Source organism: Octopus bimaculoides, chromosome 1, assembly GCF_046866305.1.
Source record: "Octopus bimaculoides isolate indiv1 chromosome 1, ASM4686630v1, whole genome shotgun sequence".
NCBI lineage: Eukaryota > Metazoa > Mollusca > Cephalopoda > Octopoda > Octopodidae > Octopus > Octopus bimaculoides.
Window position 1 is genome coordinate 126,605,462 of NC_142928.1, and position 27,152 is coordinate 126,632,613.

The 27,152-nt window shown below is 36.6% G+C and overlaps 1 protein-coding gene across 1 annotated transcript in view; it reads left to right on the plus strand.

Annotated features, from left to right (window-relative positions):
- The first annotated feature begins 11,950 nt into the window (after window positions 1-11,950).
- The window catches only part of LOC106873821 (uncharacterized), a 51,472-nt gene continuing 36,270 nt past the window's right edge, over window positions 11,951-27,152 (plus strand). Inside the window, exons 1-5 of the mRNA XM_089357506.1 lie at window positions 11,951-12,694; window positions 19,795-19,951; window positions 23,022-23,124; window positions 24,092-24,192; window positions 26,496-26,616. Coding sequence (XP_089213632.1) covers window positions 12,653-12,694; window positions 19,795-19,951; window positions 23,022-23,124; window positions 24,092-24,192; window positions 26,496-26,616 — 524 coding nt within the window. The 5' untranslated portion in view covers window positions 11,951-12,652. The remainder of the gene's footprint in view (window positions 12,695-19,794; window positions 19,952-23,021; window positions 23,125-24,091; window positions 24,193-26,495; window positions 26,617-27,152) is intronic.

Genomic DNA, 27,152 nt, shown 5'->3' on the forward strand with positions numbered 1-27,152 from the left:
AGAATCAAATCAAACCAAACGCTATAACAAAACATAGTAATGCAATACAATATTCCCCACAGTGGGGTGGAAATGAAGCACACACCTCACCAGCACAAAAGTGCAGTAAGTGATGCAATGGAAAGTTACTTGAAACTACCAGATGTCGAAAAATAATAGTGATGACGATGGTGACGAACGTTACCTTACCTCAGTTTACCAGAGACAGGAGTTTGCGTAGGAACTCTGATTGTAACAGCGAAAATGAGGTTGGATCTTGAAGGGAAGGCCTCTCGCTCGAGAGTGATTCAGTAAAGATGCAGACTGACCACAGCTGTTATCCTAAGACAGTATCAGCAGATCATAGAGTGAGGAGGAGGAAGTGGACCAGTGATGAAAACAGGAAAGTGATGCAGTGCTACTTAGAAAATGAACCGAAAAGAAGGAGCTATAGAAAACGGGTGTTAACACTTTGGGTCGAGAAGGGTATGCTTAAAGTGACTTGGCAGACATCAACGTCACCAAGCTAATACTAGATGAAGCTAATGCTATTAGGAGAAGAAAGTGGATGACAGAACTGGAGGTAGAAGAGATCACAAGAGACCGGAAAAGTAAGACCAGGCAGTAAAAAAGACTAACAACAACATAAGAGATACAGCTCAAACCAAAGAATAACCTAAAGGTAAAAATAATAATAGCACTACCAATAAGGAAGGGACAACTAGCATCAATGATTTAAGTGAGGAAGATCAGAAAAGTTTAGATGTGTTGCAGGAAGTAATGACTAAAGAGGTAAGAAAATGGTTGCCAGCATTAAAAGGTACTGACAGAAGGAAGCTGCTAGATATAACTAAGAAAGTAGATGCTATTATCAGTAGGATAGATACTAAAAAACAAAAAAAAAACAGGAGGCACTAGCTTATTGATCTATGCAGGAAGAGTAGTAGTTATTAGAAGATTAGATATTTCACAAGGAAAGATTCAAAAAGAGCAAATGTGGAGAAGATTACAAAATAAAGTGAAGACTTTAAGACGAGATCTGAGTAGAATGGAAGCCGGGAAACTGAACAAGTTAGGAATCACAAGATTTAAATCTTCTCTTGTGAAAAGAGAAAGGATTTGGAACAGTCATAGAAGAGTTGACACAGCGTATCATTGCAGTTGCAATTATCAGATGGCCAGACATTAAAATCATTGATGGAAGGAGAGAGTTATAAGTATCTAGGAGTATTAGATTCTAACAGAGCACTAAGTACAAAAATGAAAACGAAAATTGAGGAGTACATCAGTAGGGTGAGGAAGCTAATGAAGTCAAAGCTAAATGGTCCGAATCTAGTGAAGGCTGTAAATACTATGGCAGTATCATTACTTAGACACTAATAAGCTTTTGTAGATTGGACAGAAACGGAATTTCTAAAGCTAGACAGAAGAGCTAGGAGGGAATTCAACATGAATGGAGGAGTCCACCCAAGGGTAAGAGTAGCAAGACCTATAAAGGAAGAGATTAATATCAGCGTAAGACTGCGTGTAGTTAGTTAAAGTAGATATAGATTTATAATTAGGGAACAATGAAGAAAGTTTATTAAAAACTCCTAAAGTCACAGCGAGACAGGGAAACCAAAACAACAAACGAGCTTAAAAATCAGAAAAAAGAACAGAAGTTATCTGACGGGCAGGAGAAGGCTTTGCATGGTAGATTCCCACAGATAGTTTCAGCAAATAGTCGTAGTGAGACATTGTTATCGCTGCAGAAGAGAAAGCTGAAGGGGGAGACAGAAAGTTTGTTAGTAGCTGCACAAGATCCAGCATTAAGGACTAATTGGGTGAAAGGGAAGATAAATAAAAACCAAGTAGATTCCAAACTTAGATTATGTAAATCAAAAGAGGAAAGCATTACTCATTTAGTAAGTGAATGTAGCATGCTGGCACAGAAAGAATACAAGAAAAGACATGACAATCTAGGGAGAGCAAGCCACTGGGAGCTATGCATAAAGCTAGGATTTGAACATACCGATGAATGGTATGAACATGAACCTAGTAAAGTACTAGAAAGTTAGAAATATAAGATGTAGCACTTTCTTGAAGAGGACATCTTGCTCATCTTCTGTTGCTTAGTTCACCACATCTAAAAAGTATGGAAAAAGAAGAAAAAAAACAACTTAGAATTAGAATAAAGTAACGAACACTGCGTACTGGAGGTACACACATACATAGTGACTATAAGGATGTTCAATAACTTAAAAACTAGATCTGATAGGTCAAAAAGAAGGTTACATTTGGATTCAGGTAACCGATTTTGTATAGGAATTATGTCTATTTCCTAAAAACCAAAAGACCTTGTAGATCAGTGTTATCACAACGCAGCGACCGCAATTTATATGGAGTCCATCTTATAAATATCATGTTGAATACATAAAAGCATATTGAAAATTTAAGAATATCTTCTGTCGGGTTAAGATATACAGAAGATGATTGTTCTATTTCTCAACTCACAGATTTCTAGAACATTCTTACACAATCATCAGTATTAGTGCCAATGCAGGAGCATAAAAACTCTATTAACAAATGCATGCGCACCTCTAATTCATATTTACAACAGTATTTCGATAACTGCATTGGAGAACTCGAAAGTCGCTCTGTTGCACGATCGCAACTCAAATATATTTAGTCATATGTGATTTGACTCCAAATAAGAAGCATTCTTAAAAGTTTCAAATCCATCTATTTTTGAGAATATTAATTTAAACTACTTAGACAACTAATTTCACAAGAGCTATGCGTTGCCAAACGTTACTTTTCATTATATCAATCTCGGATGGTTTTCAAAGATATCCCCAAAATATACGTTGCTCACTTCATATTCGCTGCAAGCAATGCTTTCTGGGTGTTAACGTTCTCTACTCTGACTCATTTACTTACTCCCTATCGGTGTCCCATGACACATCAACGGAAAAGCATGATCATTATACATGCATTCAAGGTTAACTACACGAGAAAACTGAGTATAAATTTTGTTAACACTTCTGTTCTAAATCAAAATTATTTTAAGGCATTCCTTATAAATGTAATATTGCGTTAGTACATACGCTAGTTTTCAATAATTTTATAAATTTTGTAAAATATCAATATCAGGGCAGATTCTATAAACTGTCTTAAGACGGTTGATTTATAAAGTGGTAACCATTGATAGTTCAAGTATGGATTAAAATAAGAATGTTATAAATTTGAAAGTTATAAAATAATCTTTTGCTTGCTTCAGTGATAAGACTGCGGTCATGCTGGAACACTACCCTGAAGAATTTAGTCGAACAAATCGACCCCAGTATTTTCTTTTGAAGTCAGGTACATATTAACAAATTAACATATTAACAGAGGTTGTCCAGCGGTGGCGGATGGAACAAACAAAAGTAAACACATATATACGACATGCTTCTTTCAGTTTCCGTCTACTAAATCCACTCACAAGGTTTTGGTCAGCTCTAGACTAACAGAAAACACTTACCCAAGATGCCATGCAGTAGGACTGAACCCGAAACCATGTGGTTGCCGAGCGAACTTCTTACCACAAAGCTTCGCCTGCACCTATAGAAATGCAGATAAATTAATATATTTTGGAATTATTGTAACTTATAATACCTACCCATACATTTTCGACTCTTTCCTAGTGTTAAAGCATTGTGTATATGTATATATACACGTAGATATGTATGTATGTATGTGTATACACACACATACTCACACTCATACACACAAATATGAAGCATTGTGACCAATAAACAATCGTTAGCACACAGGTCGAAATGCTTAGCCGTATTTCGCCCATCTGAGTTTAAATTCTGAGTTTAAATTCTGCCGAGGATGGCTCGGCCTTTCATCCTTTCTGGGTCAATAAGTTAAGTACTAGTGAAACACTGGAGTCGTTGTCACCTCCCACCAAATTTCAGGCCATGTGCTTTTAGTAGCACGAAGAGAGGGGTAACTTCCCTTGGCAAAACAAAAATAGACAGGACACAGAAGTGTGTCGATAAGCCAGCTGGAGGAGATGTCCTCCTGGGGGCTAAAAGCAACAGTAACATCCACCCCTAGGGGTCAGCCACATTTAAGTGGCAATATACTTCACTTTATCGTGCAGTTACTGTTAATACCTCGTTTAGAAAATTAACATTGATTATTATTATTATTATTATTATTATTATTATTTACTCTTTTACTTGTTTCAGTCATTTGACTGTGGCCATACTGGAGCACCACCTTTAGTCGAGCTAATCGACCCCAGGACTTATTCTTTGCAAGCCTAGTACTTATTCTATCGGTCTCTTTTTGCCGAACCGCTAAGTTACGGGGGCGTAAACACACCAGCATCGGTTATCAAGCGATGGTGGAGGGACAAACACAGACACACAAACACATACATATATATATATATATACATATATACAACGGGCTTCTTTCAGTTTCCGTCTACCAAATCCACTCACAAAGCTTTGGTCGGCCCGAGGCTATAGTAGAAGACACTTGCCCAAGGTGCCACGCAGTGGGACTGAACCTGGGACCATGTGGTTGGTAGGCAAGCTACTTACCACACAGCCACTTATTATTATTATTATTATTATTATTATTATTATTATTATTATTATTATTATTATTATTATTATTATTTTCTTCTTTCAATTTTGTTTCCATTTTTTGTCGAGTGTCTTCCCAACTCCTAGGACAAAGAAACTCATTGTATACATTGGTGGGCCATTAAAATTAACAGAGCAGATTGTTCATTTATCTATAAAGTCACTATATGTAATAGAAAAAAAGGAACAAAAGAAAGAAAAATGTAAGAATGAAAAAATGAAAATAGAAAATAGAAAAAATTGAAAAAAAAAGGAAGACAAAGAAAGAGGGGGAAAAGGAAAGAAAATTCACAACGACAATGCTCTTCTCAGTACTTGTGACATACCAGTTAAAACAATCTTTGCACCTCTTGCATGGATGGTAAGCCAGGAATCATTCTCAAATCATCTTCAATTCCTTTTTTGATTGTTCCAGGTATTCCTACATGAGATGTCACATTTTTTTCGATTTCAATGAGTAAATCTTTATATTTTCTGAGTTTGTTATTATTATTATTATTATTATTATTATTATTATTATTATTATTATTATTATTATTATTGTTCAGTAGTTTTATTTTTATAACGTGCTTTCACTTCACTACCGAGCGCAGCTCTGTGCGCCTTGGGTATGTGCTGTGGTTTGCTGTGGTGCTCTTATGGTTACTGTATTGAAAGTGTTTTGCGTAGGATGTGTGTAGTGCCCAGTAGTGCAATTTTCTGTATGTTATATATATTTGTAAGTCCTGGTGTTTTTGTTATGTATTTGTCTGAATATTTTTTTATTATACCTAAGGCACCTACTATGATAGGAATTGTTTCTGTTTTTAGATTCCACATTCGAGTTACCTCTATTTCCAGGTCTTTGTATTTTGAAAGTTTTTCCATTTCTTTTAGAGAAACGTTGTCATCTGCTGGTATTGATACATCAATTAGAAAGCATTTTTTTCTTCATGATTTTTGACAACTATATCTGGCCTATTTGCCTTAATTTCTCTATCTGTATGTATTGGCATATCCCAGAGTATGGTTGCTTTCTCGTTTTCTGTGACCTTTTCTGGCGTGTGTTTATACCATCTTTTTTCTGTTGTTATTCCATAGTGTTGGCATAGCTTCCAGAGTATATAGGTCCCAGCTCTCTCGCGTCTGTGAATATATTCCTTCTTAGCCAGGACTGGGCAGCCAGAGATAATCTGATTTATTGTTTCTTGTCCATTTCCACATATTCTACAGTTACTTGTTATGTTTTTTTTCATTATATGTTTTTGGTAATTTCTGGTGGGGAGGCTTTGGTCTTATGCAGCAATTAAAAATCCTTCAGTCTCTGCTTTGAGTCCTGAGCTTCTCAACCATTGCTGGGATTTTTCTCTGTCTATTTCTTTTGCATTTAGTTTAGCCCAGTATTTACCATGTAGGGGCTTTTCTTGCCATCGTTGGTAGGAATCATTTTGATATTATTATTATTATTATTATTATTATAATTGTTCAACATTTGTTTATTTGAGGCATAATTCTACTGCATCACCTGTTACCCCTCTGTGTTGCTGGGGTGTGTACAGCATTGTGTGTTCTTTTCTGTTTGTATTGAGTGTGTAAGGTGTTGGTTATCTGGGTGGCTGGTGGAAGTTTATTTCACTGGGTAATTGCTGTATGGAATGTGACTTGTGCTTGTGGGCTGTTTTATTTAGGTTGTATTATTGTATTGATAGTATCTTGCATAGGATGTGGGCTGATCCTGGCACGGTTATTTTTTAGAATAGTGTGTAGTGTTGTGGATCTAGGTATAGCTTCTACGTTTTTGTTCATGCGTTTTTTTTTATCATGCCCATTCTTCTTCTTCTTCTTCTTCTTCTTCTTCTTCTTCTTCTTCTTCTTCTTCTTCTTCTTCTTCTTCTTCTTCTTCTTCTTCTTCTTCTTCTCTATTAGGTAGTATGATTTCTTGTTTGTATTTGTCAGCTTCCTTAAATACTGAAAACAGTTTTTTATTTTGCTTGTGTTTTCTGGCTATTTGTATTAGTTTTCCTTGCTTCTGAAGTAGGTATTTTTGCAGTTTTCTGGCTATTTGTATTAGTTTTCCTTGCTTCTGAAGTAGGTATTTTTGCAGTCCTATGGTGGTTATTTTATAATAGTTTTCCAGCTGTATAAGACCCCTACCACCTTCTGTACGTTGCATATATAGCTATTATTATTATTATTATTATTATTATTATTATTATTATTATTATTATTATTATTAACTTTCACCAAGACTGTGTCCCTTGAGTATAGATCTACTTTCCATTTCTTCGTGCTAAAGTTAATAAATTCTCATATGTTGTCTGCTATACTGAATATACTCAAACATTCACTTATCCATGAGTGTGGGATCATGTCATTGGCTTTTTAATAATCTATCCATGCTATTGTTAGATTTTTCTTTCTAGCTTTTACTTCATTTAGAACTGCTTTGTCTATGTATAATAGATCATGTGTTCCTCTAGCTTTCTTACTGTTCTTCTGGCAGTAAATTCTGGTTGTTAAGGGGTGCTCGTAAATGGTTTCTGAAAGCATTCTTGTTAAATGCTTGCATTATTATTATTATTATTATTATTATTATTATTATTATTATTATTATGTTGTTTTTTTTCTTCTTTCTTCAAATTTTCTCCCATTTCTCGCCGAGTGTTTTCCGTACACCTAGGGCAGAGAAACTCGTATGCATTCCCAATTTACACACGCAAATTTACAGGTAAAACATGTATTTAAAAAAAAAAAATTCATGAATGGATATTGTTTTCACAGCGATAATGCTCTTCTTAGTACATGAGTCGTTCCAGTTAGCACGATTTTTTGCACTTCCTGTAGAGATGGTAAGCCTGGTATCATTTTCAAATAGGTTTCAGTACCTTTTTTTTATCATTCCTAGAGATCCTACAATCACTGGCATGGTAGTCGCCTTGAGGTGCCACATTTTTTCAATTTCTATTAGCAAGTCTTTATTTTTACTGATCTTGTCAAATTCTTTCGCCGCTATATTATGATCACAGGGAATACTCATGTCAATTAATAAACACGTCCTCTTTGTATGGTCTTTTATAATAATATCCGGTTTATTAGCTTTTATAGTCTTGTCGGTATGTACGGGGAAGTCCCAGAGAATCGATACATTTTCTCCCTCAGTCACAGCTTCAGGGTGGTGTTTATACCATTTGTCAGCGGTTTTGATTTTATAATGCTGACATATTGTCCAGTGTAAATACTGGCCAACTCTGTCATGTCTTGCTTTATATTCTACAGGTGCTAAGACTCTACACCCTGAGATTAGGTGGTCTATAGTTTCAATCGCATCGTTACAAAATCGGCATTTTGGGTCAGCTCCATTTTTTTATCACATTGGCTTGGTAGTTCCGGGTTAATAAGCTTTGGTCTTGAGCAGCCAATATGAAACCTTCACTCTCTGCTTTTAGCCCTTATTATTATTATTTCAGTTGCTTTTTTCTTTTATTGAATATTTTAATAGGTTTACTGTATTACTAAGTGTAGTTCTGTATGTACAGCATATTGAATGTCTAGTACGTAAAATGAGTGAAGTGTATAGAAGAGCTTTTTTTTCTGCATGTGTTTATAGCTATCTAAGTCCTGTGTTTGTCTGCATCATTTTAAAATCATTTCCAAGGCACCTTATTACAGTGTTTTATAAGGCGGCGAGCTACCAGAATCGTTAGAGCATCGGAGGAAGTACTTTGTGAGATTTCTTTCGACTCCTTATGTTCTAAGATCAAATCCTACCAAAGTGAATTTTTCCATTCATCCCTCCCGAATAGATTATATAAGACACTAGTCAAGTACCGGTGTCAGTGGTATTGACTAATCTACTTCCTCTCAAAATAACCTGACTCGTGCCTAAATCAGAAACCATTATAGGAAGAGTTGTTTCCGTTTTAAAAAGTCTACTATATTCTGGTTATCTCTCTTTCCAGATGTTGCTATTTAAATCCCTTCTTTCTTTTAGAGATATATTATCATGTGATGGGTCTGACACTACAATTAGGAGACACGTCCTTAACAATATCCAGTCAATTAACTTTTATTTCCCTGTCTGTATGGATTGGTATATTCCAGCATATGATCGTTTTGTTATTCTCTGATATTCTCTCTGGTGTATAATAATACTATTTCTCTTCTGTCGATATACTATTATGTTGATATAACTTCCATTGAAAACGCATGGCCTAGTAGTTTAGAGTGTTGAACTCCCTATTGCAAGATCGTGATTTTGGTTTCTGGACCAGGCGTTACGTTGTGTTCTTGAGCCAAACACTTGGTTTCACGTTGCTCCAGTCCAACCAGCTGTAAATGAATGACTCGGCGAGGGACTGGCGTCACGTTCAGGAGGAATATTGTCATCTCGGTTACTCGTACGCCATAGAAGTTAGGTAACTGGTCCAATGAGTCTTTGGTATAAAGACAATAATGTCCAGTGGGAGATACTTTCATGCTTGTATTTGCCGTTAGATTTGATCAGGCAGATTTATGGTCGAAAGCATTTAAGCCGTAGCCATTACAATTTTCCTAATCAATACATATATCTTATTCATGTGGTTTCCCCTTCCTCTTAGACGGTTGTGTGATTTTAGGGAGATTTGGATGTTATTTCTTGGAAAGCGAGCGACCATGTTGGTTCGAGTTTCCTCGTTTTCTGTCTTGCTTGATGGACAACGTGGTTAATTCTTTCTTTCCTACGTCCACACAGTCTGTTGTTCCTTAATGTATTCCACATTACTTATCCTAATCATGCACCGCAAACTTTTCTTTCTGTCCCAGCTTTGAATTTCATACTTCTCAACCAGTTCTGGCATTTACCTTTATTTTCCACTTGTTCAGTCTTCTCAGACAATGGTCATGTTGGAGCATTTTTTCCCTCAATTTTTATGGAACTCTGTGGCTCCATTTTTTGCTTTTTAACAACTTATGTTGTGGCTTCCTGTTTCTTCTTACAACTGTTGGCATCATCAATCACTGTTTTATATTTGTCAGTTTCTTTCAAAGCAGTTTTTGCTGTTCATACGAAGGTGGTTGTTTTTAATTATTCTTTGCTAGATAGTTTTGTAGTCCTTCAGTGGATAATTTACATCGGTTTTCCACTTACAGAAGGCCTCGAATCTACCAGCATCTGTGGTAAATATAATTATTCTGAGCCAGATTACTGTTGATGTGTTCTGAATGTAGCCATTCTTTTTATTGGTCTCTTGTCCAGTCATACTAAAGCGGCGAGCTGGCAAAATCATTAGAGAGGTGGAAAACTGCACGGCAGTATTCGTTCCGGCCATTTTTGTCCTGAGTTCACTTCCAGCTGGATGACTTTACTTTTCATCCTCCCATTTGCTACTCATTCATAATCTGTTTTATGTAACTTCTTATTATTGGTACACCTTTATTCTTAGCAAACGTTTTCAGAATTTACATATGGGGAACAATGTAAAAACCACCCAGTAATCTATGTCATCATTAAATGAACGACGGTGACCAGGCAGAATTGTTAGCGCATCGGTCAAAATACTTAGCAGCATTTCTTCCGGTTCTGTACGTTTCCATTCCAGATTCTATTGAGGTTGGCATTGACTTTCATCCACTAAAATAAGTGGCAGCTCAACACTGGTGGTGTCCCTGTAACTGACTTACCCTCTCTTCTAAAATTGTTGGTTTTGTGCCAAACTTTGAACTTTGAAATAATATAAGCTTACGAAGCTTCCCTTTGGTTCTCTAGATATTGAATTTTTTTTTCCAGATAGTAATTTATTCTCTGAACGGATTATCATTGTAGTTAAAGCTTTGTAAGCTCTAGAAGACCGATTTTGAACCTGTAGTTTTAGTCTAGTGGAGGCGCGTGGCTTCGTGGTTAGAGTGTTGGACTCATGATCGTAAAATTGTGGTTTCGATTCCTGGATCGGGAGACGCGTTGTGTTCTTGAGCAAAGCACTTCATTTCCCGTTGCTCCAGTCCTCTCAGCTTGCAAAAATGAATAATCCTGCGACGGACTGGCGTCCCGTCTAGGTGGGGAATATATACGTCATGAAACCGGGAAAGCGGCCCTTGTGAGTCAGTATAAGTCGAGAAGGAAGGTCACTATTCTTTTAGCCTTGGGGATTGAGAATGATTTTTTCCCCTCAGTGAGTGAGTCAAATGATGTTTTTAACACTTTTTATTTCAAAAGTCAAGAAATTGATTCTATCATCATACAATATATGAATCGTCAAGGGCAGTGAGCTGGCAGAATCGTTAGCTCGTTGGGCAAAGTGCTTAGTGGCAATTCGTTCGTCTTTTACGTTCTGAGTTCAAAATTCCACCGAACTCGACTTTGTTCTTCATCCTTTCGGGGTCGATAAAATAAGTATCAGTTGAGCACTGGGATCGAGGTAATTGGCTTGACCTCTGCCCCGAACTTGTGGCCTTGTGCCAAAATTTGAAACCAATATGTGGACCATCAGCTAAATCTAAAATGTACATCATCAGGATTTCTATTTATTTCAGCGTTTTCGGACACAGAAACAAAACATGAAAATAAACATAGGATACATAAAAAAAAGAAACAAAAAATTGCCCATGAATATACTTTATCTAAATGAAATATACAATGCATATTTACATATAGGTGCAGGCGTGGCTGTGTGGTAAGAAATTTGCTTCTCAAACATATGATTCTGGGTTCAGTCCCACTACGCGGCACTTTGGGCCAGTATCTTCAGCTATGGTCTCGTGCCGACAAAGGCCTTGTGAGTGCATTTGATAGACGAAAACTAAAAGGAACACGTGGTATACATATGTGTGTGTGTGTGTGTGTGTGTGTGTGTGTGTGTGTGTTTGTCTTCCACGATCGCTTGACACCCGGTGCTGGTATGTTTACGTCTCCGTAATATAGCAGAAGAGTCTGATAGAATAAGTACCAGGCTTTAAAAAAATAAGTACTGGGGTCGATTCATTCGACTAAAAATTTTTCAAGGCGGTGCATGACCGCAGTGTAATGAGTGAAATAAAAGATAAAAGATATGAAATTTAAATATTTACACACACCACACACACACACACGAAATATGTACTAGAAGAACTGAATGCATAATTAAGGGAGAGTACAGGGTGTGAGGATTCGATTCAATTAGGAGTGTTGACAGGAAACCAGTAATGCTGTTATTTCTTCCACACGTCAAGATTGGCTGTAAGTAGTTCTACTTACACGGATGTTGGAAATAGTAAAAAGGAGGCAGAGGAATTAAGAGAGAAAGAGAGAAGAGGGGGAAAAAATGGGTATGGATATGCTATGATATGATGCTGCTCCTTAATAAATTTTCCCCGTTTTAGAGTAGTTATAAATAACTGCCCGTCGGCTCTTTATAGCCAGTCAAAACAAACAAACGAAGAGCTCCTCGATGCTGTTAAGTAAGAACCTTACGAACCAAAATATTATTTTACTTTCAGAAAAAATTCTGTAAATGAGAATAGGTATTTCATACCGATATCTTATTCAAGAAGCCTGAAATACGCAAAGGAGAGAAGAGAACGAAAGAAGGGAAAGAAAAGTTTGAAGAAGAATTAGATGATAAAACCAGCAAGAACATGTAACAAAAAATAAACACTGTGACAGAAATTTATTGGGTTCTTCAACTTTCCTTACCCTCTGAAATACGGCGAATCTATGTATTTTAGAAGAGCATCGTCTTTTAGTTTTATGTCTTTATCGCTAGCAACTAAATAAACTGACCCCCTACCCACCATTTCCGCAGTGTGTTGTCATTTGAGATTAGAAAAAGCCCAGCACAGTGAGTGAAATTAGTAGCTGAAACATTGTAATTATATATATATGTATATATATATATATATACACACAAATATATTGAAAAAAAAAAGAGAATTATAAAAGCAAGTTAACAACAACGACAAGAGCAGCCGTTTCTTTCCCACTGCCTGAACAAGTAGATAACTGTTGACTAATAGGCACACAGTAACAACATCCCCCAAAATCATAATAGTCAGTAACTTAAAAAAAGAAAGAAAGAAAAACTGTGTAGAAGCTGTCTTGATAACATTTATCCAAAATGTTCTCTTCAACTAAATGTCTGTGGATAACTCTAATACAAGTAAGTCACCAATTATTCTGGTGTTTCTTTATTCCTGCTGTATTACGATTTTAATTCTCTAATCTATATTATTTCCTTCATTTTTTTTTCATGTTATTCATCATCTGTTTCATACATTTTATTTCTTGTCAATTGTCTTTTACATTTCCCTTCTTTCATTTTCTTTCTTGGTGTTGCTCCTTATTATTATTTTTTTTTTACTTTTTTTTACTTATATTTCATTCACTTCCCTTTTATTTTTTTCCCGTCGTTCTTCTCTCTCCCATTATTTCAGCTTTTTAACTTTTGGCACTCTTCAATCGTCTTCATACATCCTTTTGATTTTTTTCATTAAGCTTTTCTTTGTCTCATTGTGATTGCTTTAGTGGCAGTTACTATAGTAGTAGTAGTAGTAGTAGTAGTAGTAGCTATTGGTAATCTTCTGCAATTCCAAATTACTTGAGCAGAGTAAATCATATTTGTAATTCCATCCTTACATTACCAGATTGACAAAAAAATATCCATGGTGACAAACGCTATGGAGAAACTTCCTTCACATGTACGATGAGCTTACATTGGAATTTTCGTGGGAGAAATTAAGGGTGGTTTCGCTTTGCTCCGGGTATTTTTATTTTATTTATTTTGAATGGAAAGCAAAAAGAAGAAAAACGTCAATTGCCGCTGAAAAAAATTTAATTCGTATGTGAAAATGTAGCCAGATGAGAAAATAGGCGGGTGAGTCGTTTTGAAATTTGCTGAAGTTAGTTTAGTGGTTCAATGGTGTTTTTAGAAAATGCAGAATAATACTTGAACATAAAACGTTATTCATAAATTTTGTTAAACTCAAATATGATTATTAAAATGAAGCCAAGCAATAATTTTCTGACTTTATCCAACTCTTTAACTTATTGTTGTTGGCACTCCATCGCTTCCGACGTCGAGGGTTCCAGTTGATCCGATCAACGGAACAGCCTGCTCGTGAAATTAACGTGCAAGTGGCTGAGCACTCCACAGACACGTGTACCCTTAACATAGTTCTCGGGGATATTCAGCGTGACACAGTTTGATAAGGCTGACCCTTTGAATTACAGGCACAACAGAAACAGGAAGTAAGAGTGAGAGAAAGTTGTGGTGGAAGAGTACAGCAGGGTTCGCCACCATCCCCTGCCGGAGCATCGTGGAGCTTTTAGGTGTTTTCCCTCAATAAACACTCACAACGCCCGGTCTGGGAATCGAAACCGCGATCCTATGACTGCGAGTCTGCTGCCCTAACCACTGGGCCTTTGCGCCTCCACTCTTTAACTTATATATTGAGAGAAAAAAAACTGTGTGAAGAGCACGAGTATTTTTTTACTTTCTACAAGAAGTTCATCTTTTTTTTTTTTTTTTTACTTGATCTTCAAAGCTCCGCAAAGTCAAATTGATTGAGAACCACTGCAACTAGAATCGAACTCAGAATAGAGTCAGAAATCCAAATGCTGTAGTACTTTCAACTTGTTATTCTGTCATTTTGATAATTTTGGACTGAAGAAATGAACTCAGTGAATTTAGAATGACAATGTTCTGAGTTTAAATACCGTTGAGTTCAACTTTGCCTTTCAACCTTTAGGGATTGATAAAATAAGATATCAGTTAAATAGTTGGATCAGTAACACTCTACTCTCACTATTGGTCTTGAGTCTAAATTAGAAACAATTATTTAGCTTTCTGAGCTTAATTCCTGATGGTGTTGATTTTTTGGTTTTTGTGTTTCAGTTTTCTTGCGCCAGTTTAGTTGTCTGCACCCTTTTCTGAATTCGTACAGCTGTGACAATTTTAAGAAATTTGTAGGACGATCGATGGCAGAATAGTAGAGCGCCGGATAAAATGCCTTGTATTTTGTTCCATATTTTGATGTTATGACTTCAAATTCCATCGGTAACCATTTATCCTACCACAATGGTGAAGTATTAATCATATATATATATATATATATATATATATATATATATATATATATATATATATATATATATATATATATATATACATACTAGGGTTAATGGAATGACTAGGGATTGAACTAAATTCCTTTCATACAAAGTTGTAACATATAATCTAAGGCATCATCAACAACAATGACAACACACACAGAGACATATATTAGAGTATATCTTTATTATTTAAGGCAGCAAATTGGCTGTATTTGTTCCGAATATCAACGTTCTAAGTTCAAATTCCACCGAGGTCAACTTCGCCTGTCATCTCTTTCGGGGTCGATAAATAAAGTACAAGTTTATGGCAGTAGCACTTGCACCGTTTCTCCTTTTTCTCTTGCTTTTCTTTCTGTCTTTCTCTCTTATTCTGCATCTCCCGGTTTCGCGTAAATTTCTGTGACAACGATGAAATGAGAGTATCTTGCGAAATAAACCTTTGTTTATTAATTATTCCTTATAGGACGGTGGAATGACAGAATAATCAGAGTGACAGATAAAATACTTTGCGGCAATTATTCTAAGCCTTATATTCTGACTACAAATCCAGCCGAAATCAGTTTCGTTTTTCATCCTTCCTGGTTTAATAAAATCAAGGACTGAAGCCAATTTAATTGATTGCTGATCTGTGTTAATGGCTATCATGTTACATACTGTAGAATCCAACTCAAATATCCGTCCAGCTGTGGCTTTCTAACGACGGGTGAAATGACATGCAAATGTCAAACTAACAAATACCAGCTCCCATCTAAATATTAACTATTTTGGAATCCACCTTTACAGTCATATAATTCTTAATTTTTCGTCGCGGTGATGGACAAGTTGGAAAACTTGAAAACTATCTTTAATTCATTAAACATTGTAGTTTGCCCATTCCCTTTTCAATCATCATAACCCCGCTCCTATAAAGAAACACCGGGTAAGAGTACATTGCCGTCGCACAGATATCATCAATCTGTACTACAGCATATTACTGCTAAAACAAACACACACACACACCGACACACACAAACATATCCTATCCTTCACCCTCACATGCACACTCTCTAAAATACAAACCCCTTCTTTGGACAAAAGAAAAATAAGACACCTATATATTTCTAGCATACGTACAAAGCTACAAATTTTGGTGGGAAGGATTAGTCGATTTCATCAAGCGGTACTTTATTTAGTCAACCACAGAAGAACGAACAAAAAAGACGAACTCGGCGTCCTAACAATTTTCAGTCCACTGCGTTCAGTTATCATCAATGGTTTTTGATTTTGTCACAAGGCCAACAATTTTGAGAGGGAATGGTGAGTTGATTACATTGACTGAGAGGTATTTTCTTCCTTCGATCCTAGAGGGATGACAGGCAAAGCTGATCGCGGTGAGATTTGAAATCAGAATGTAAAGCGCCGGTAAGGATGTCGTGAGACACATTTTCCGAAGCTCCAACGATTCTGCCAGTTTGCCGTGCTATAATTATATTGATTATATAATCAGTTGTAGAAATGTTTTGAAATAGATGCATACATACGCATATACACAAACTCTGTCTTTGTCTCTCTCTCTCTATCTCACCCACGTGCGCACACACACACACACACACACACACACACATACACACACACACATTGCATATATCGTGTGTATCTGTGCGTGCGTGTTTGTGTGTTTGAGCATACGAGTGTACGAGTTCAAGAATTGAAAGTAGGAAGTCGAACTGTGCGGAGTAATTAAAGAGCAGTGAGAAAAGTAACTAGAAGGACGGTGAAAACCAACCATAAGTTTTGAAAGAGGAAGAAAAAAATGATGTCAAAGAAACTGAAACAAAACGAGAGAGAGAGAGAGAGAGAGAGAGAGAGAGAGAGAGAGAGAGAGAGAGAGAGAGAGAGATAGAGAGAGAGAGAGAGAGATGGATGAGAAGGAAGAAAAAGAGATGAAGAGGTAGACAGTCTGCAAAAATATAAAAAAACGACTGTGAAAAAGTGCTGAGGTCAGGGACGTGAAACATAAATATATACATCCTGTGTGATGATATTGTATGTGCCCTTGAGAACAAATTACTTTTCAAGCAATCTATTAAATAAATACTAAATATAATTTCTGAAGGTCATTGCCTTGTCAAATGCTGTAAATTTTGCAAGAGACAGCCGTCGATTGAATCGACCTCAGTACTTTACTTGACTAGTTTTAATTTTATTGATCGCGGAAGGTTAAAAGGAGAAGTCAACACAGACGTGATTGCAATTACGAATATAAAACGGTTTAACTAAATACATCATGGTACTTAGTCAGTTACTGAGATCGATGTAGTCTACTAATCCTTCTTCTTAACATCTCTGCCCTTGTGCCTAAATCAGAAACCATTAATGATAACTGAGCGCGGTGAATTGAAATCATTAGGGCGTCGCTCAGATGGTTATAATTATTTGGTTCCCACCCTTACGGTCTGAATTTAAATCCTGCCGAGTTTATCTTTGTTGTTCATTCTTTCAGGATTGATAAAATAAAGTGCCAGTCAAATACTTGAGCTTTGTATCTGTTAGAAATACATATCGATCATGTAAGGATAAAAGGCAAAGTTAACGCTAACGTGATTGAAATTAAGACTGTAAAAGGACTTTAATTAAATACAACATTGTACTTAGGTGCCTATTTTATTCTACGAAAACACTGACTTCTAACATAAAATGAGTTATACCAGTAATTCAAAGATTCGGCCTTTTTACATTCTGAGTCACGCTGAATCTCCATGCGTTGAGGGTACTTGTGTTTGTGGAGTGCTCAACCACTTGCACGTTAATTTCACGAGCAGGTTGTTGATCGGATCAACTGGAACCCTCGTCGTCGTAACCGACGGAGTGATAGTCATAGTCACTGTTGTAGAGCATGTGCCATCCTGGGCAGCTCTTAATGCAATAGAGGTTAATGCAATAAATAAAAAAACGTTGCCTCCATAAAAGCGCCGCCCTGGGCGGCCGTTCCCATCGCTCACCACCCTCCCAAGCCACGCTACTGCTTATTATAGGGCAGACTCGTGATCAAAGGCGTTCCAACTTTGACCGCCACATGTTACTGTATATTTTGCATATTTAGGACTACGTTATACATAATTTTTTCAAAGACTATATGTTAGGTTTTGAGGAAATTTGGCTGTTGTTTCTACCAAGTCAAGTGATAGTGGAAATTACCTTTTTGGCTCGCTCTTATTATTTTCTGCTCGTTTATCTATTTCACCCTCACTCCTAACACCCTTTGCTTTTAAACTGAAAGTTCTTGCCATCTGAGTTATTAGAACTGCTGTTGTTGATACTGCTACTGTTGTCGTTTACGTTGCTGTTTGCTTCACAGAAAACCTTGATCAAAGACGTTCCCAACATGACCTAACCATCTTGGTCTTTGTATATCAGAAAGGACATTATCATCTGAGTCCTTTCATTCTTTAGGTTAGTAGGACGTTATTTAGGAAGATTAGGCTGCTATTTCTAACAGGTCGAGTAACTGCATAGAAGCTTCTCGTTGTTATTGATTATAAGGGTTCTGGCTGTGACTTACCCGTCATTTTGCTAGCCTGTAATATCCAATGGATCTTTCCATTCTAAAAACGGGAGGAAATTTGGCAACTAGTTCTAACAGCACTAGTGATCACTTATAGACTCCCTCGTTGTTTTGTCTCTGTTGTTTATGGCAATAGTGATGATGATAGTGTTGGGGAGGATTATGTAGTCGTTGATTTTTCTTGTGGTAGGAAGTGGTTATTAATTGCTTTTTTGAATCACTGTTGTTTTCAGTCCTCATTAACGGCCTATCTATGTCTCGTCTGCGTTGCATAAACAGGACAAACGTTAAAACTTTAACATATGATAGTTTCCCATATAAATTCAATCTGCAGGGGGTGACATAAGCATTATGTTACTAAACAGAATTTCTGCAGAGATTGTTTTACACACTTTAAAGTATGTTAAAAAAGTTGAAAATATTTCTTTTTATGTCTGTCTATCCTATGAGAAGGGCCTGGAGCTATAATCTTTGGAACTCATTCCATTTATACGAAGACTAACGTTAAATTGTGGAACAGGATTTCATGCTGTGGAAGTATTTTATAAATTGTTGAATGTTCAAGCATAAGAACTAATAGGCAAAGGCACAAATGCGACCCACATTAGAACACATTAGAGCATAGAACAGAACAGCTGTTAAACACACACATGCACATACACACATACAGGAGAGAGAGAGAGAGAGAGAGGGGGAGGGGAGAGATTCTACAGAAGTGGTTGCCAACCGGCGTATTACGACATCCTAATCTGTTGTAGACAGTTGTTGGGGGTATCGTGAAGATTTAAGTTAAAATTACACTACTGACAAATGTTAATAAAAGATAGGGTGTCAATGACACACAAACGTTAGAAACTACTGTTTTAAGGCACCCTCCAAAAAGGCTATCTGATTGATTGGCAGACAATGAATGTAGAATTCATTCAACAGAAGTTTAAACTAAACGTAAACTGCATTACATATAAACTGAACATAAGCTCCACCGTCACAGGTTTGCTCTTTTATAAATCTCTGACGTTGTGCTTATGTAAAAAACTATAAGGGGAAAGAATGCTGGGAAACCGGCTGGTGTCTGGTTCATTGGCGCTGGTACAATAGAGACGTGATGTGTGGTGAATGGCTGCTGCCAAAGACGAAGTGAGGCCGAATACAAGGGTTTTTATAACCCTGGGTTGGCTCCAGAGACAAAGCGGTCTTTCCCGTGTTGAAAACAAACTGTTGCAAACAGGCGATTGGACATGCAACTAGTTTTGCAAGCCACTGAATCACGTGATTCGATGGAAAGAAAAGGTCTGGTGAGCCCACTCTGCGGTATTTAAGCTTAAACGACCAAACATATAAAAGCATTACACACTTCTGCTACAAAATTAATAATTCAATCTTAGTAAAAACTGTAGAGCAGATGTAAACTCCTGGTGAGCCAAATCCACAACACAGTTTTAACACTCGGTAGTATAGAATATTGTCCTGTCTCCCACGCGCGTCATCTGGGAAAGGCACGAATATTACAAATTCTAAATCATGTCTCTTACAAATTGTACTTTTACTCGTACTCCTATGTAACTATACATTCATGAGCAAAAGTTTTTTTTCGTTTTTCACAGGTGGTGTATTATTGTCAACCAAGCTTCACCGTTCCTTTGCCCCCATCAGACATTGGCAAGAATTACAAAATTAGTAAGGAAGGAATTGGTATAATAGGGCCATACAGCAATAAATCAATTGACCAGCTAATTACGGGAGCACTCGGTGGAATCGGAAGTAAGTATCATTAAATTTTGCTGTTTTAGTGTTAAACACACACATGTACATACACACATACAGGAGAGAGAGAGAGAGAGAGAGAGAGAGAGAGAGAGAGAGAGAGAGAGAGAGAGAGAGAGAGAGAGAGAGAGAGAGATTCTACAGAAGTGGTTGCCAACCTATTTATCCAAACATACGCAGAGAAACTTTATGCCTACCCACCTACCTACCTACCTACCTACCTACGAGTGGCTGTGTGGTAAGTAGCTTGCTTACCAACCACATGGTTCCGGGTTCATTCCCACTGCGTGGCACCTTGGGAAAGTGTCTTCTACTATAGCCTCGGGCCGACCAAAGCCTTGTGAGTGGATTTGGTAGACAGAAACTGAAAGAAACCCGTCGTATATATATGTATATATATGTATGTATGTGGCTGTATATGTTTGTGCGTCTGTGTTTGTCCCCCCAGCATCACTTGACAACCGATGCTGGTGTGTTTACGTCCCCGTAACTTAGCGGTTCGGCAAAAGTGACCGATAGAATAAGTACTAGGCTTCCAAACAATAAGTCCTGGGGTCGATTTGCTCGACTAAAAGGCGGTGCTCCAGTATGGCCGCAGTCAAATGACTGAAAAAAGTAAAAGAGAGTAAAGAATATACATACATACATACATACATAAATACATACATACATATAATAATATTAATTAACAGGAGATGGATTCAGTATTAAACCTTTATTGGGTACAACATATTTTTCGGCCCATCAGTCGGGGTCTAATCAAGTACATCGATAAAGATATGTCTCACTACAAACTTTTAGTGTCGGCTGGCTTGTTGTTATATGCCCATCAAGTTAAGGAATGAATAAAAGCAAATAATATTACAGAAACGCAAAAAATTCAAATATGAACGTGGAAATCTTGCATTCCAGTTCAGATAGAATTACCTAATCAGCTTTCGCTGTCATAACTGCTTAAAGGAAAAAGAAAATAGGAGAAAGGAAGACCAACACTTAGTCAAGTAGTTTTATGTTCATGCATATACATACAGACCGTGGTACATACACATACACACACACGCACACACACACACACACACACACACACACACACACACACACACACACACACACACACACACACATATACATATATGCATACACACATACACATATATTCATATACATATGCATATATGCATACAAACACATATATGTAAGTACATACATTCGCATATATATATATAATAATAATAATATTAGGAAATAAATTATTATTCCAACCTTACAGGTAAAATTCAGTATAATAATATTAGACCGAATTTTGTAATATATAATATATGTATATAACTAATTTAGAGACGAACCATCATTCCACAACTCAATCAATGAAGAACCCGTCCAAAACCATGCTGTGAGACATATACCATACAAAATACTAATCTAAAATTTTAATAATATATAATATTGAACAGTAAGATTATTACAATCATATAATATATAAGAGCAAATACTTTTATAATCACAGCTATACCATACAAAGAAACAGTCATCATAAAGATATTAATCTAAAAATCAAATAAAGTATAAATTGAACAATAAAAATTAATACAATAATATAATGTATAAAAGTAAGTACTTGTACATCGACTACGCACGTTTCATGGCTGAATTAGGACTATATAAAATCATATAAGAAAACGATATCCAAGTTAATTTCTTATATGATTTTATATAGTCCTAATTCAACCATGAAATGCGCATAGTCGATGTACAAGTACTTACTTTTCTATGCGCGTTGAAATTGTTTAGGAATTTATAGAGAGTGGAGCTGAGTGGCTTAGTTGTTCGAGTGTTGGATTCATGATCGTAAGATTTTGGTTTCGATTCCTGGACCGGGCGACGCGTTTTGTCCTTGAGCCAAGCACTTCATTTCACGTTGTTCCAGTCCACTCAGCTGGCAAAAATGAGTAATCCTGCGATAGACTGGCGTCCCGTCCAAGTGGGGAATTTATACGCCGCAAAAACCATGAAACCGACCCTTATGAGTCGGTATGACTAGAAAAAGAAACTTTACAACGATAAATAACTGTTCCTGTTAATTTGGTATGAAAGTCACACCTCTGGATAAAACACAGAATTAATAATTGTGATTATAGAACTCTCAGCCAACTCAATTTTAAGATATTCTTTCAAAAACGTAGATCTTCTTAAGATGTTTTTTTTTTAACTTCAAGCACCGTTGCCTAATATCTCTTTTATAATTCCACGTCATTGCTCGACTTGATAGAAAAAGCAACCAGCTTTCCTACAAATCTGAACGTAATATGCTCGAAAAGTGGGACACATTTGATGTGATACTGAGTCCATTGTAGTTCGGAAAAAAGTCATGATGACCGTTGTTTTCAACAACTTAGTCACTTGCGGAGGGGAAGCGCTGAAGTGTTTTTAAGAACTTCCATACTTGATGAAAGGAAAGGAGGGAGTTTTTTTAAGCCCATGGTTGCAACTGAAATATCTTTAACCATGTGTCTGTACAATCTAGGCCGAGCTGGAGTTAATCAACAATAATGACTTTTATATAACAGCAAATGTTAGGAATCGAGTATTTTCTAACAGTATATGTTATAGATGCTTTCCAGCTGAAAATACTGTCTTTACAACTTTATCCTTATATTGTTTTATTGTTTTCATTTATTGGACTGAGATAGTAATATATATCTAGATTCGCCCTATGACTGGCTCTTTTATTATTGATTTCAAAATGAAGGCAGGAAAAACAGATATGGGCGGGATTTAAACTAAAAAAAAAAGAAGGAATGCACAAAAATCAAATAATTGCAAGAGATTTTGACCTACACTCTCTCGATTCTGACACCCACAGTCGTATAAACCTGGAAAAAAGAAGAGACGGGTTGGTCGCGACTGGAATGCTTTTCATCATAGGTTTACTTGTTTTAGACTGCTTCAGGCTGAACAGCAACATTCATCTGCACACTTCAGTTAATATAAAAGGTTTAAAAATTATAAAAACAAAATATTGCAAAATGCTCAGAGTCGCCTCTGTTATAATTCAATATCATTTCAGAGGCTGCCAACAGTATTGTCGGTGCAAATGGATCGATTCTTGCTGAACTGGATATGATGTTGAATATTGAGCAGTTTAACGATTTGTATGAAGTTCCAAACACGTGAGTATATATATTCGATCATTAAATCGTAGAAAACTAGAAAAGTCATTTTCTTATATACATATATATATATATATATATATATATATATATATATTATACATGCACACACACGTATGCATGATACAGGTAGGTAGGTATGTAGTTGTATGTATATATTAGCATGAAAATGCGGGTGTAGGGATGATGATATTCTTAATTGAGCTTGGAAAAGTAGGGAATAAGAAGTGGAAGCTATTATAAGGGAAAGGAAGATAGTGTCTAAAATGAAGCAATTGCAAATGTGCTTGAATTTATGTGGATTAAGTGCAGTGAATGTAGGGCTTTCTACTTACGTAATAGAAACTTTTTCATGTGTTTACTTTTTCGATTTCTCTTATTTTAGTTGTTGATTTTCCCTCTTCAAGTTGTGCACAGATTACATCGCTTGCTTCTAATTCTAATTTTCCATTTTGTCGTATAAAACCCAGTGTAAAAATGATATAGAAATATTACATAATATGATAGAGGTTAAGCTTTAGAAAATACTTTCTAACCATGCATTGTCCATTAAACATGCAGATAATATGCACATAATATGCACAACGAAATTCGCCGACTACATCTGGAAACTAAAGGATAAAACATCGGATCACATGATTAAATGGAAAAAAAGAAAAAGCAGTCACCTGGTGATCGTAGCTGCGTGAAACTCGAGTCACGAGAAAACTGAATTCTCCTTCACTATTCAGTATACTCTGTCATATACTAAAAACTCACTCTCGTTTATTACAGATGTATTTAAAAATATATTTATCTCAAAGCATAGCAGGTTAAAGATGAGTACTAGACCAAGACTTTCTTTCAAAACTTGTATATACTAGGAAAAATCCATAGCAAAGGACATATAGCATTTCCTCTTTTGTATACTATCAGTTTCTTATATATCATTTTCTATCTTTTATTTTATATTTTTTCCAACTTTTAGAGAATCGGAACCCATCCGCAAAAGGCGAAAAGCAGTTCGCAACGAGAAGTTTCGCTGGACAAACGGTATCATCCCTTACGAATTCGATCCATATGATTTCTGTAAGTACTAAGCTTATATTTTGACTGGAATAATATCCGACTATTTAAAAGTTTATTAAAACTATATCTATGGTGGATCGTTTGATCGAAAACCATACTAGACTGACAGGCTGGAGGCTCACTATGGATCACATCTGATTTATGAGTGTCAACAATGGACCAATACATTTTACTTAAACTTGTTTAATGTATAACAGATATTAAAATGTCACGTCAATGATATAAAAACAAAATAAAATTTTCTTCTTTTGTGTATTGGTCGTAAGATATGTCGCCTGACCTTTACATTTGGCAACGTGATACGTTGTCTACGTTTTTTCATTTGGCTTGTATTATGTCATCTGCTCTTTTCATTTGGTTACGGGAAATGTCGACTGCCCTTTCTATTTATTAAACTAATATAGTGTCTCTCAGGCAGGACCGTCTCACGAATATTAAAGGTCCTCATTCAGAGCAATACGTTGGGCGTCCCCCACTACACAACCACAGCATACATAGATTAGCATTAAGCTCCTAGACTTGTGGGGCACCGGTTAATTGCCCAGTGTATCCATGCTTTAAAACGGCACTGCTCTCAGTCAGCAAAATTCTTCAAAGAAATTAGAAGTGCTCTGCTCAAAATGCCGGACGTTATCTATCCCCCTAGTACAGACAATATTCGTATTTTCCATATGAAATTAACTGATTTTTGACAATTCCGATAATTACTACTTTCTCAGATTTCAAGTGATTTCCTTACATGTCATTTTATCGATCTCTTTATGTTTGTAAGCGTGTCTTTTTTAACTTCTCCCACCTCCCCATAAAATCATATGTTCTGATATCATTATATTCTGTCACTTTATCTCTACCTTTCCCCCACTCACAAAAGTTGTTATGATCCGCTGTTGCTCTCTCTCTCTCTCTCTTTGTCTCTCTCTCTCTCTCACACACACACACCCTCTTTTTCCTCTCTTTCTTAAGTTACGTTTATCTCTCACACCCACGTCCACACATACACATTAACTACATCTCCACAGCCAATATTCACAATATTCACAAATATACAGATTAACATTCACAAATATATATTGTCTTGTGAAATTACGCCCACGATGTAGCATTTAGCAGTTTGAGGTAAGAACAGTGCCAACCAGTTTTGTTGCTATTTAACAATTTATGAGGATTCATTTACCTCTCTTTCCTAAACCCAGGAGATGTTTCTGTGTGTGTATACACACACACACACACACACACACACACACACACACACACAGAGGTACACACACAAACACACCCAGACACACTCTCACACACAGAGACACACTCTCACACACAGAGACACACTCTCACATACACAGACCCACTCTCACACACAGACACACTCACACATACAGGCGCACAGGCGCACACACACACACACACACAAGCGTACACGTACACACAGGCGTACACATACACACAGGCGCATACACACACAGGCGCGCACATACACGCACAGGCGCACACATACACACAGGCGCACACATACACACAGGGGCACACATTCACACAAGGGCACACATACACACAGGCGCAAACATACACACAGGCGCACACACACAAACGCGCGCACACACACAGGCGCACACACACACACACACACGCACGCACACACTCATACAGCCTAAATACCAATCTTGAGAAATTAGGCTCCTCAAAACCAGAAAGGAGAAAACCGATCCGAAGACTGCAGGTCTAATCCTTCACTAGTAGTGTAAAAATCAGTAAAACTTTCCAGAAGTTTATCATTTAAATGTATATGAGCATATCTAGATATGCAACTATATGCATGAGAATACATACATAAAACAAAACATACAAATCTACACATACGCATACATATATGCATACATACGTACGTACGTACAAAAGTACCATTGTTGTTGAAATTCCAATGAAGGAACCTTGGACCTAGATTAGAAGCCAGCTGTTACTCTATTGACAAGAAATTTTGAAATAAAACTGAATAATGACATACCTACATACATACATACATACATAAACACGCACATGTATGTATGTATGTATGTATGTATGTATGTATCACTGGAATTCACTGAGAACTGTGCCAATCATCAAATAAATACTCGAGAAATTTTATGGTTGATGAAGTCGAACCATTGTATTATGATTCCAGTTTTCATGAATTCGGATATGTGATTGACGAGACAGACCTCACTATTAGAACATAATTCGATGAAAGTAAATACTGTCATCATTTTTAAAATCATTTATATAACGAAATTAACGAAAATATTTTTCTTTCTGTTTGTTTATAATAGCGGTAAAGGACCTTTATTTCATTAAACGCGCCTTAACTGAATGGGAAAGATACACTTGTCTCAAGTTTGTACCTGCAAGAGAGACTGACAAGAACAGAATTCTCTTTAGACACGGCAGTGGGTGAGTAGTATTGTATCTCTACAAACGTACAGCATGGTACTATATTTCTTTCTTTTTTTTTTTAATTTACATCTCAAATGGTGGAGGATCTAGGTATCTGCAATTTTGCTTAGGAACACATACGAAATATTGCTTTCAAATTTTGGCACAAAGCCAACAATTTTGAGGGAGTGGTAAATTGTTTACATCGACACCAAGTACTCAATAACTGGTACTTATTTTATCGAACCCGAAAGGATGAAAGGCAAAGTCGATGTCGGTGGAATTTAAAATCAGGACGTAAAGAAGAACAAAATCCCGCTAAGCATTTTGCCTGGCGTGCTAAGGATTCAACTAGCTCGACGTCTTCTCGGAGCACATATGTTCAAGGAGAATATCACAGGCTATGTCACTTTTTCTTATGCGTTATATTCAGACGAGAAAGATTGTTAGAAACAGTTCAGTACTGGAAATGAAGGATACCAGTATTTCTTCGAATCAGTAAAAATAGTGTTGTCTCTGAGGTTTTGAAAAACTGACCGCGAGTTGAATAATAT